Source organism: Colias eurytheme, chromosome 15 (assembly GCF_061535395.1).
Source record: "Colias eurytheme isolate Ceu_HAF_F1 chromosome 15, ilColEury1 Martin Lab GWU primary, whole genome shotgun sequence".
In the NCBI taxonomy this organism is placed as follows: Eukaryota; Metazoa; Arthropoda; class Insecta; order Lepidoptera; family Pieridae; genus Colias; species Colias eurytheme.
The window spans coordinates 9,068,606-9,080,551 of record NC_142994.1 but is presented as its reverse complement, the minus strand read 5'-3'; the positions used below and the strand labels follow the sequence as shown (position 1 = coordinate 9,080,551).

The 11,946-nt window shown below is 31.2% G+C and overlaps 2 protein-coding genes across 3 annotated transcripts; both read right to left on the bottom strand.

Moving 5' to 3' along the window:
* Nucleotides 1-225: 225 nt before the first annotated feature.
* On the bottom strand, nucleotides 226-5,930 carry LOC149902508 (cytochrome P450 CYP12A2-like). Its single transcript, XM_090110244.1, has 10 exons — nucleotides 5,827-5,930; nucleotides 5,315-5,418; nucleotides 4,087-4,220; nucleotides 3,885-4,003; nucleotides 3,473-3,589; nucleotides 2,995-3,273; nucleotides 2,630-2,783; nucleotides 1,996-2,205; nucleotides 933-1,104; nucleotides 226-384 (listed from the first exon to the last, which is right to left on the bottom strand). The coding sequence occupies exons 1-10, from the start codon at nucleotides 5,928-5,930 to the stop codon at nucleotides 233-235; spliced, it is 1,545 nt and encodes a 514-aa protein (XP_089966370.1). The 3' UTR covers nucleotides 226-232.
* Nucleotides 5,931-6,396: 466 nt separating this feature from the next.
* On the bottom strand, nucleotides 6,397-11,692 carry LOC149902507 (cytochrome P450 CYP12A2-like). 2 transcript variants are annotated; one of them, XM_090110181.1, is made up of 9 exons: nucleotides 11,639-11,692; nucleotides 10,385-10,512; nucleotides 9,441-9,553; nucleotides 9,032-9,148; nucleotides 8,250-8,528; nucleotides 7,864-8,017; nucleotides 7,441-7,653; nucleotides 6,976-7,147; nucleotides 6,398-6,670 (listed from the first exon to the last, which is right to left on the bottom strand). In XM_090110181.1, the coding sequence occupies exons 2-9, from the start codon at nucleotides 10,487-10,489 to the stop codon at nucleotides 6,516-6,518; spliced, it is 1,308 nt and encodes a 435-aa protein (XP_089966307.1). In that variant the 5' UTR covers nucleotides 10,490-10,512; nucleotides 11,639-11,692; the 3' UTR covers nucleotides 6,398-6,515. The 2 variants fall into 2 exon arrangements, with proteins under 2 accessions (XP_089966308.1, XP_089966307.1); XM_090110182.1 differs by lacking the exons at nucleotides 10,385-10,512; nucleotides 11,639-11,692 and adding an exon at nucleotides 9,667-9,802 and having other exon boundaries at nucleotides 6,397-6,670.
* Nucleotides 11,693-11,946: the final 254 nt, after the last annotated feature.

The window sequence follows — 11,946 nt, the reverse complement described above, 5'->3', positions numbered from 1 at the left end:
AAAAAGTGTGAGTGCCGTGAACGCAATGGACTGCATTTGGACGATATTATTTTTAATAAATAAATTCCCATATTATGCACTTTAATAATTAATAAACATTTTTTCAATACACCGCTTACTTTTTTTTTAATCATCCACAAAATATAAACTTTCTTTTGAGACACCCTGTACTATGATTCAGCTGTAATATTAACAAATGAAAATGAAATGCACAGACATTGTTGTATCTTTATTAAACATCTTTCAAAGTAAAATATAAAGGTGGAACTATAGTGTTGATAAAAGTATATTTAATGGCGGGTGAGGGCCCATTCCAGTCGATGTGGAAGTTCTCAACCAACCTCGTTAGAAAAACCTCCAATTCCAACTCAACTACACGCCGACCTGAAAACAATAATATGCTTTGTTACGAAAGAAACAATCATTTATTTATATACGTGTTACCCCAAATATATTAAATTTAAATTAATAAAAATTTAAATTTAATATATTTGGGGTAACAAAATAAATAAAGAATTTATTATTATTAAATGGTATTTAGTTTTATCGGATTTATACTTCTTCCATAATTTTGTAATATAAATTTTTGGAGCAATAACACCTTCGCCTGAGTTGACCAGGGAAAATAAATAAGTTGCTTATGTCGCTAAGTAATCGGTTAAATAGTAATTGAATATAAGTGTAGCATATTATATGAATGTATTTACATGTTCATGGTTAAACTATAGTTGCATACACAATCGCAGATAAATTTATTTGAATTTACTCAATGTCGGAGTCACCTTCTTAAGTCAGTTAATGTCATCTTTATAAAATTAATGATGAGATAAATAATGAAAATAATTAATTCTATATTGTTTATGTCATGCATATGTTAAATTGAAGTTGTTCTTATACTATGATTTCTATTGATTTTTTCAAACATAACCTACCGATACAGCTTCTAACGCCAAAGCCGAAAGGGCTGAGAGTAAAGGGATGAGCGTTGCCATAGTACAAAGGGTCGTCTTTGTCAACCAGCCAGCGTTCGGGAATGTACTCAGAGGGTCGAGGGTAGTGCTCCTCCAATGAACAGAGTAGTTGGTGGCCAAAGGAGAGAGTCATCTGTAATCGATGTTGTTTTATTTACCAAGTAATGATGTTATTTAACAAACGACAGCTTGAGGTTTGATATCATTGGAATGGGAACAGGTAGATAAAATACGTTCATTACGATTCTGAACATTAATATTGACCTATCAACGTGTAAGTGTAATTGGTGGTACAGTATGTTTTCTTTGGTATTGATAATTATACACACAGTCACAGTGTATGTAATTTCATGGATAGGGTTAGGTTAATTAACGACCAGAGAGATTTTTAAATATGAAAGCATTTCAAATGTCTACAAATAGAAAGGTACAAAATTAAATAAACATCTTTTGATTGAACAAAGTTACTGAAGTTATAGCATTGATGGATAAAATTTAAAACAACGTCTGTTCTGTATTAAGTTACAAGATTGATGCGGCTGATATTAAATAACCGAATAATTGCCTCGCTCGAGAAGAATGGTTTAGGCTTGACACTGGATTGATGGATAAAAATATAAATTTCTTTAACATGTAATTTTTATGCGAAATTCTTAAGGGACGGCTAAAATTATTGCTTTCAGGAAAGGATGGATGTATAAAAAAAAAAAAAAATCCTCTTCAAGTGCTACTAATAAAGTCAAGTAAAAGACGTTGCTTCTTGATTCATGTTTAAACTTTTAACTATTTTGGACAGAGACTTCGACTTGTTTTTATGCAGAGGAACATAGAAAAGAAAGTAGGAGGTTTCTTCGTTGAACTTGTTTAAAATGTGGACATATTAAACACATAATATTGGAGTGAATTTAATTAATGTCAAATAATATTTCCTTCTTGGTAATCAACCCAAAAATGTTGTCCTTTTTGTTATGTGCTATTAAAACTTAATTCAAGTAAACAATGAAATAAATAAATAATATCTCACATCTTTAGGAATCCTGTATCCCAATATATTGTATTCTTTAGTAGTTGTTCGGGAATTGCCATTACCGACCGGCATAATTCTCATAGCTTCTTTCACACAAGCTTTTAAGTACGACTTGCCAGATTTGGACATTATTTCTTCTCGTAATTTTACTTGTTTATCCGGGTTTTTAGCAAGCAAATACAATATTGCTAGAAGTGTGTTGGATCCCTGAAAAGTTTATTAGTTAGTAAGTGTGAAAAATTCGCAGAAAGCTTTAGCGATGCATTTGACTGAGAAATTATGTGTATAATATGTATTTAATTATAGGTTTGGTAAAACGTGGAGTAGAAAAAGTGATACCAATGAAGTTGGTAAGAAGTGAATTTATATGTCCCCTTGTAGTTCGGATGCTGGGGCATTACATTATGCATCTATTCCACTGATCGATTTTCCTTACGGAAAAGTGATTAGCTTTCCTAATCCTGCTAGACCGAAAAAATTTGTTCTTCGTCTCCACCAGGAATCGAACCCAGTACACCTCGGTTCTTTGCTGTACCAAGTAACAACATAAGGTAACAAAGAGGATGGCAGATGGCTATATCTCGGGGAATAAACATAATAGCGTCGAATATTATTTTTATTTTTTACTTACTGTATCAATCCCACCAAACAACATATCGGCTATGACTATCAGTGCGTAATCTTTATCAATTGCAAGAGTTTTCTCCAAAAATCCATGTTCTTTATAGACAAGTTCGTTTCTTTCAAGTTTTTCAATTGTTTCCTTAATATAGGCATTGCAAATTCTAAAATTTTTAAGATAACTTTGTTAAAATGCAACAGACAATTATCAAATTATTCAGAGATCGCTCAAATTTGTATTTGTGCGGTGTACCTAATTACGCAGAACATAAAAAAATATTCAGCAGATTAATGCTTTTCACAAAAGTAGTAAATAATTAAATAAATAAGTATTTTCTTCATTATTACAAGAAATAACATATCTGTTAAACTCACTCATCTATTTCAGCATAAGTTTGCATCAGGACATTGAATTTTCTCGTAGGAAATATCATCGAGAGGTTTGGTTGGAAATCTATCTCGTGGACCAGAGCGAAGAATGTTTTCACACATTTCAATAGTTTATTGACCCGTGAGTCGGGAGCCATGTTTTGATCGAAACAGTTGATACGATCTCCTAAGGCCACCGACGCGATGGACTCCAAGGACCATAAGTTAACCTCATAACTGAATTTGCTTTGTATGTTGTTGTTTTCGTCTCTTAGTGATCTTAGTCTGCAAAGTTAAAAGTTAGAATTTTTGCAGGAAAAATGGCATAGAAATAATGGAATTTGAATGTGAAGCTGTAACAAAACAAAATATATTATTTAAAACGCTTACTTATCTTAAATATGCAATTTTCCTCAGGTTGTACATTGATGAACTTGACGATTGATGACGAATATATGAATTCCTAATAATAGTTAAAAAATACCTTTTAATCATATCCTGAGCGACATCATCGAGAATGGTTGAATATGACTGAATCACTTTTGGGACTAAGAATATAGGGTTCATTGTAGATCTAAATTTCTTCCATACTTCGCCGTGGCTGCAATATATTAAAAAATACAATATGTTATGTGTATGCCTCTTAATACTCATGATTATTTTTTACAAATTGCAAAGAAAGTATAATACAAACAACAGTCTCAATTTTAAGAAATTGCTTTTTGTAACACACCAAACCTGTATTAATTTTTGTGGAACTTTCTGCAATTTAAATATTTCATCATATCACATATACGACATGTAGCATATCATTGTAAGTAGGTAGTATATAAGCAACACCACAGTTTGAAGATTTCAAAATAATTAAAAGAAACTTATCAATTTACTTTACTCACTCGCTGAATAAACCAGTAGGGTAAGTGCTGTTTTTCTTTTTACGGCTATAAACATGGCGATAGTAAATTAAGCTTTGCAACCCTTGTCGGATTGGCATATCATTTTCACCACGTAAAACCTGTAATATCATTTAAAAACTTGTAAATACACTTAATAATGTCTCATAAAGACTATATATTTATAATTTTAAATTTAACTTACTTGGGCAGCACTCTCTGCATCAAACACATAGATCATAGGTGGACCACCTAATATTCCATCAACTCTTGAAATCGGTCCATATCGTCGAAACAATTCCTGGTGTAGCTTAAATCCAGAGAACTTTTGGTAAAGACCTATATAAAGAAAATAATTTATTAAAGCGAAAAGAATTCACGTCATGTTTATTTGTCTCCCTGATAAATAAATGTTTCTTTCCTGTATTTGTAATAGGTATATGAGTTGACTGAAAACGTTTTGCTAACAAACGGGAGTCAAGTATACTTAAGACTGTACTGGGTTAGTGAAGAAAGAGGTATTTTTCATAGTTTCGTAGAATATAAGAACACTTGACGGTTTTATTCGTTTTCTTTGATGGATTTGGTTGGAGACTTTTATTTCAATTTCGTTACAGAATTGTCATAGAGATCCTTCTTTGTTCTTTGGAGAGAAATCTTCAACTTATTATAAATGTTTACATACTTATTTTCGTGCAGTGTATACGAATGACGACATTCTATGACCCGAAAAATCAATACGTATTTCCCCTATGAATAGAATTTATTGTTTGGTATTTCTTCAATGAATGTTCTGAAAAACGAAGACTTTCGAATTTCGTTTTCAATGTGAACATTCCGTGGTAATGTTGTGTTTGAAACCAAATACAAAGTAACGTGAGGTATTCTAGACAATAAGTGTCATGAGTCTTGTTCTTGGAGTACTCAACACATCAAGAACACAAAACTATCTGTAACAACTTGTAAACAACCATTTGGTTGATTAGGATGTAGTCCTACAAAAGTTACTTAAATTGTCGATGTGATAATACACATTCATCGAAGATATGAAATAAATGTGTTTGATTTTTAAGGCATATAGTGATTTGTTTTTCATGTAGATAAGTTTGTAAGTGTTCGGTTATTGGAAGACTTTGCGAGATGATATATGAGTGTTAGAGTTATATTGGAAAATTCGCGCAGATTAATTACTAGTTATCAAATAAAAACTAGACTTGCAATAATGTATATATTATAAAATACTAGGGTTTATAAGTTATTATGTTTGTCTTTTCATTGATAATACCTTTATTATTTGGTGTTAAAAGACATAATGGGCTATGAAGGGTAACTTATTGTTCCTTTATTTTTTATCGCAAGTGTAACAATTATGTTATACCATTAAGCTTTTAAAAGCTTTAGTGAAACAGAAAAATTGTATTAACATTAATTACCTCCGGGTAAATGGTTGTGCAATTGACCCAAAATGGGTATTGACACTGGTCCTGGTATTTCTTCCCATGATTTTATTACTTGATTCGAAGTTGTTGCTAAGTATCTAAAATATAAATTATCATAACATAAATGCAATCTTAATACTTATCTATATAATATTCTATTAATGAAATACAATTGCATTTACACAAAGACTAGAATAAAAAAACCAAAAGTTCAACAACGAGTTGGATTTACCGATTTTTCCCAAGCAAACAAGAAAATTAAAAGAGATAAAAAATGTAATGATTTAAATTACGAGTATCCCTACTATATTAATATTATAAATGCGAAAGTAACTCTGTCTGTCTGTTACGCTTTCCCGCTTAAACCACTCAACCGATTTTGATGAAATTTGGCACAGACAATCTTTAGACAAGAACACAGGCTACCTTTTATCAAAACACCACGCGGGCGAAGCCGCGGGCGGAAGCTAGTAAGAAATAAAAAAAGAGATTATTAAAAACCTTACCTTTTAATAGAAGATGGTTTTATATTGGATCCATTAATGTTTGTTTTTTTAAGCGGAAAGTGAATTTTGGTGAAGATATTAGTAGACACATTAATATAGAACATTATACACTATTTTACAGATGGAAAATATTTGAAACATATGTACCTAATATTTTTTATTAAGTAATATTTGATAGTATTTTCATATCATATATTTTTCACGATTATTTAAATGTATTTAATATCAAACGAATTATCTTTATATTCATTTAAGTATGTACGTATTCTAGATTACGACAAGAAAATGTATTCATAAAACAAACCACCTATGTAAATAAATTATTTAAATAATAGGAACAATACAGTGTTTACGAAGTTGTGCGAAAACGTTTTGCTAAGATTAAAATAAATTATAGCTTTGTATGAAATTGTACCAAATTGCGTCTAAATCAGTTCAGTAGAGGTGTGAAGTAGAAATAGACAGTTCGATTTATATTAAGGGATCTATGGAAGAATAAATGAAAGTCAAAGTACAAAATATAATCATATAATTAAATAAAAGTATAATGTACAAAATAATATAAAATATGAGAGCTCATTTGTGCACTTAGTTTCGCTAAATTATGTCATTGGTCATTAAAATATATTCACATTTAAATTCTTATATAATTTTTTATTATTAATTATTATATTTACACATGTATTTTTTCATTTTACGTCCTTAAAAATAAATCCGTAAGGTCCAACAATGTAGTTGAGCGCAGAGGGCTTAATTTTTATTGGAGGTCCAGTCCACTCTATTTCGAAGTTCTGTATGACTTTTGACAGGAACGTTTCTAATTCTAACTCGGCTATGCGACGACCTAAAATGTAAATAAAATTTTTGAGTGTTTAAAATTTTGGGCGAGCTTTACTTTTGCTCTATTTATTCATTAAATGCTCAGATTAGCAAGAAAATGTTATGGAATCCCTATAATGTAGAATTATTCAGCCAGTATCGTATGGTGAAATAATTTTTATTAATAACAGTTATTAAAGTTTTCTAAATAAAAGATCCTTATAAGATTTGACTCGACTGTTAGAGTGTAACGTATACCAAATATGTCCATTTCTTTATACACCATTCTAAAAATGACTGGATCATAAAATAACGTCTTATAAGCCTTACCAATACAACTCCTGACTCCAAAACCAAAGGGATTGTATGCGAATGGATGAGCGTTTCCATAATACAAGGGATCCGATTTATCAGCCAACCATCGTTCAGGAATAAACTCTTTCGCTCGGGGGAAGTGTTGTTCAGTCACGGAGAGAAATTGGTGACCGAAGGTTACATACATCTGCAATTCGAAGGTTTAAGAATTAAGTATAAGAACTCGTTTAGAAATGCCTTTTCTTAAATACGAAAGCTCGTTTTATAATGTATCTTTTGTGCTGATGATTTTAAATTGTAGCTTATATGGTGAAGATATACTTGGTAAGATATTTTGATTATGCAGAACCATGTAAAGTTAACGTATGAAACAATATATGCAATATCGAAGGTTTAAATCTAAAATTACTTTATCAAGGACTTCGAAGTGCCTACAAAATAAGACTCACAAATAAATCGCGTTACTCAAATAACACTTACATTTTTGGGTATTTTATATCCCAATAAATTATATTCCTTAGAAGTGAGTCGTAAATTTCCAGCAACTACTGGCATTATACGCATTGATTCTTTTATACAAGCCTTCAAGTACGGTTTGCGCTCGCTTTGCGATAAAACCTCTTCTCTCAGTTTTTTCTGTTTTTCTGGATTGTTAGCTAGTAAGTAGAATGTTGCTATCATCGTATTTGCAGCCTGAAAAATATTTATTTATTTATTAATATTTCGTAAATTTATTGATTTTGCGTTCATAATAACAATCAGTAAATTTTCAAGTCATCATAAATAAAGCCAAATGTGTCACTAAATATAATTACACTGCTGTTCGGAGTGTAACTATCATATATGAAACTTTGTTCAAATTGTTATTTACTTGTTATTTTAGAAATATAATAGAAAACTTACAGTGTCAACACCAGCGAATAACATATCACTGGCCATTATAACAGCCATTTTCTCATCAATTTCTAAGAGCTTCTCCAAGATTCCTTTTTCATCATCACTTTTCTCTTTCGTTTTGTTGTTTTCTATTGCCTTGTTGATAAAATATTTACTTAAACTGAAATTTAAGATAAATAAATTGTTTAATAACTCGTATAATTTAAGTAATTACAATTTCTTGTAGTGTTTCTTAGAAAATTAAGGTAGGTATCTATTTAGAAATAATGGTAAGGTATATATAGAATTAATGGTATGCTCTATATAGAATTAATGCTATATTCGCTCTATTCATCTATATATTTTGTTCGAAAGACTATTTATCTTATCTGATCATATTTTGCACAACATACTTAGCCTGTTCTTCATAACACTTCATAGCCTTTTTATAATTGGGTGTAGCAATAAATCTCCACAGGCTGGGTTTGAAGTCCAATTTATCTGCCATTATGAATATATCATGAACAGTTTGAATCAGTTTCTTTGCTGGAGAATCGTCTGGTAGGTTTGGATCAAGGCAGTTTATTCTTCCACCTAGAGCTACAACGGCGATGGACTCTAAGGCCCATAGATTCATTTCTACATCAAATTTTCCATCTATCATGTTTTTCTCGTTCCTTTTGGATTTCATTCTGAAATGAGGTTTTGTAATTTATTATGACTTATTATGATTTATTAAAACCCATTGAGCCCCGAACGGCCCGATCGGGCCACGACACAATAGATTTTCTATTGTGTCTGTGATTCCGGGGCCTGAGTTATTAATACGGGGGATAATATAAATGTAAAATAAAGCAAATGCTGAAAATATAATTCACGGGCTATAAATTGACGATTCAAAAGCGCTACCTATGTAAAGAGTTCTAGTTTACTATGGATAAATAATCGTGAAACATGGATATAGGTAAATTTATCTATACTAATATTATAAAGCTGAAGAGTTTGTTTGTTTGAACACGCTAATCTCAGGAACTACTGGTTCGATTTGAAAAATTCTTTCGGTTTTAGATAGCCCATTTATCGAGGAAGACTATAGGCTATATCATCACGCTAAGACCAACAGGAGCTGAGCAATGAGGGTGAAACCGCGGGGAACAGCTAGTTAAATATAAAAATAAAATAAACATTTACTTACCTAGCTACCATATCACCTGCGACTTCATCTAGTATGTTACTGTACAGCTTTATGGTTTTAGATTGTAACATTATTGGATTTACCGTTGTTCGGAACTTTTTCCAGGGCTCTCCATGGCTGAAATTGTGATCAAATATGATTTATTAATCATAAAAATGTCTTCTTTCTATTTAAATGATTTTATCATCATTTTAACGTATTTTTTTAAGTGACCATCTCAAGGTTAACCAAAAAATATTGCTGCCATCAAACAAACTATTATATAAAAGGGAATGACCGCAATTTTGCCGATTTTTTGTAGAGTTATACTTAATTACAACTCTATTAGTATTTAATAACAGCTATTAAGTTGCAATGACATGCTATTGTATAGCGTAACAATACTACTTAATATGACTAATATAATTACTCTGTAATAAGTCCAGTAAGTTCTTCTGGAGTGTCTTTGATTTTCTGTTTTCTATAATGTTCGAGACTGGCGAATCCAGGCCGTTGTGGCATCCAATTTTCACTACGTAAGACCTGTAATAAATGGCATTATTTCGGAATAAGGGCTCTACTAGTAATTGTTTGTATAGAATTTTATATTTCTTTTTTTTACTATGGGTTACTTACCATTTTGAAGATAAACTTACTTTTTTCAAAGTTAATAAACAAAAACTGAATTGTCTCGTTGGAAAATAGTTGGACGAAGTTTACAGACACACTGAGTGTCGGGAAATTAAACTAACGATTTTAACTAGGTTTGTAAGCATAGTGGAGTGGTGAAATAAAAAACAAAAATACAATAAATTTTAGAAAAGCTATTTTCTTAGAATCTATGTGATTTTCCTGTGAGTTACCAAATTAAACATATGGATTATGCCGCGGCTTCATACGTTTTGATATAGTCTACCTTACTAATCAGTATGCAATGTGTGCAATGATAAAACAGACTGTAACAGCAAACAGACTGACAAGACACTAGGCTAGATAAAACAATAATGCAGATGTTAAGTGTATATCGATAAATTATTGTTATTCCACTTAAATATACTCTACAATAACACTTAACCGATTAATTGTTTTTGAATCAGAAGTCTAACGTAGTTGTATAAGTAATCTGTGGTACCTACAATTAAGAATTTATCCAAATCAATTAACAAGTAGACTACCATCTTAAATTAAATTATATATAATAGTTTTTAACAGTCTATATCGACTCTTATAGGAATCTTTGTTTGAGACACCGTGTTTTCCTAATTCAGGAGCCTATTGATTCACATTCAAGCTCTATTTATTATTTCAATAAAGTTTCATTTTATTTTCATTTGCCCAGAAAACAAAATAAAATATGGATGATGATGTATTTACCTGAGCAGATGCTTCCGCGTCTAAGATAAAAATAAGTGTTGGTGATCCAAATACGCCATCCAACTTTACTATTGGGCCAAAACTATTATAAAGCGTATCGGCCATCGTTACTGGGTCAGAAAAGGAACCTGCAAATAAAATATTATTTAATATACATAGTTCTTTACCTATTTGTTTTTTAATCATTGTTGTTGATAAATAAAGGATTTCCTGTTCGTAGTATTAACTCTTAATATGGTTTTTATTTTATTTTTTACTGAATCTTCACATCAAAACATAATTTTGATGGGGCAATTTTCCACCCGTTTAATCTTTCGGTTTTGTTGTATAAATTACTAGCAAACCGGGCGGACACCGTTTCGCCACCAGAGACGCCCTTTTCTTTGCTATAAACCTCACGGAGCCCGAGACCTTTCCAACAAATGCAAAACCGTGGAAATCGATTCGATCCGACTTATTTTTATATAGTAAAGAAGATTTCCGGTATGATGGCTACTGAGATAATTACGTTAGTGTGCACATTCTTCTCGATTTTATATGTGTAATAATTTACAAAATGTAACAAGTCATTAATTTCCGTTCGCATATTTAATTTAAAATACCCAAGCTACACTAAATTCATTATTAATTATTAATAAATAATTATTATAATTAATAAATTATAATCTATACTAATATTATAAATGCGAAAGTAACTCTGTCTGTCTGTTTGTTACTTAATCACGCCTAAACTACTGAACCAATTTTTATGAAATTTGGTATGGAGATACTCGAGAAAGGACAAAGGCTACTTTTTGTCCCGGGAAAATGACGCAATCCCGGAAATCCCACGGGAACGGGAACTATGCGGGTTTTTCTTTGACTGCGCGGGCGAAGCCGCGGGCGGAAACCTAGTAATTAATAAATCATTTCACGGTGCATTTACATCAAACGAACATAGAGCTAGAGCTAGAGCAAGAGCATTCTTTTGTGATATTTTATAACCGACTTGAAAAAAAGGAGGAGGTTCTCAATTCAGCCGGTACATTTTTTTAGTGTAAACGAAAACTCGCATTCAGTTAAGTGTAAAAACATTGCATAGAATCTTTTCGAACGCACTAGAAGAACAACGAAAGAATGCTCTACGCCTGTTTAAACTAAAAGAATTTGACATAGTGGGGTTAGAATGACCATTCGCTCATTTGATATAAATTCAGCGTTATTATTATATATGTATATATATAAACCTTAATGTTATAATATTTTTTATTATACCTCCTGGCAAGAAATGCAGTGTTTGCCCAATAATTGGCAAAGACGATGGTTCCATGATTTAAGTTGCACATTCGGAGCTTGGTTCACTGTCGTGCTGTTAATTGCTACAGTTCTGAAAATATAATTATGTTTCTTTCATACTATGTAATTTCTATAAAATAATTGTCTATCAAAACGATATGGAACATGCGTTTTATATGCGTTGTTGTTAATTTTGATGACGACACTAATTCTAACTGCCTTTTTATAATTCTAATTGATGGCTATTAACGTCGTTAACATCAAATAATGATCTTTTAAAATTTTAA

Bases quoted from the DNA above. Each gene is read 5' to 3' on its own strand.
- LOC149902508 (XM_090110244.1), bottom strand. From the start codon at position 5,930: ATGTTCTATATTAATGTGTCTACTAATATCTTCACCAAAATTCACTTT. The intron at 2,206-2,629 runs GTAAGTAAAAAA...TAAACTTTTCAG, and splicing joins TGTTTGGTGGGATTGATACA to GGATCCAACACACTTCTAGC. The intron at 1,105-1,995 runs GTGAGATATTAT...CATCGATTACAG, and splicing joins GATACAGGATTCCTAAAGAT to ATGACTCTCTCCTTTGGCCA.
- LOC149902507 (XM_090110181.1), bottom strand. From the start codon at position 10,489: ATGGCCGATACGCTTTATAATAGTTTTGGCCCAATAGTAAAGTTGGAT. The intron at 8,529-9,031 runs GTAAGTAAATGT...ACCTCATTTCAG, and splicing joins GCAGGTGATATGGTAGCTAG to AATGAAATCCAAAAGGAACG. The intron at 7,654-7,863 runs GTAAGTTTTCTA...AATATTTTTCAG, and splicing joins TATTCGCTGGTGTTGACACT to GCTGCAAATACGATGATAGC.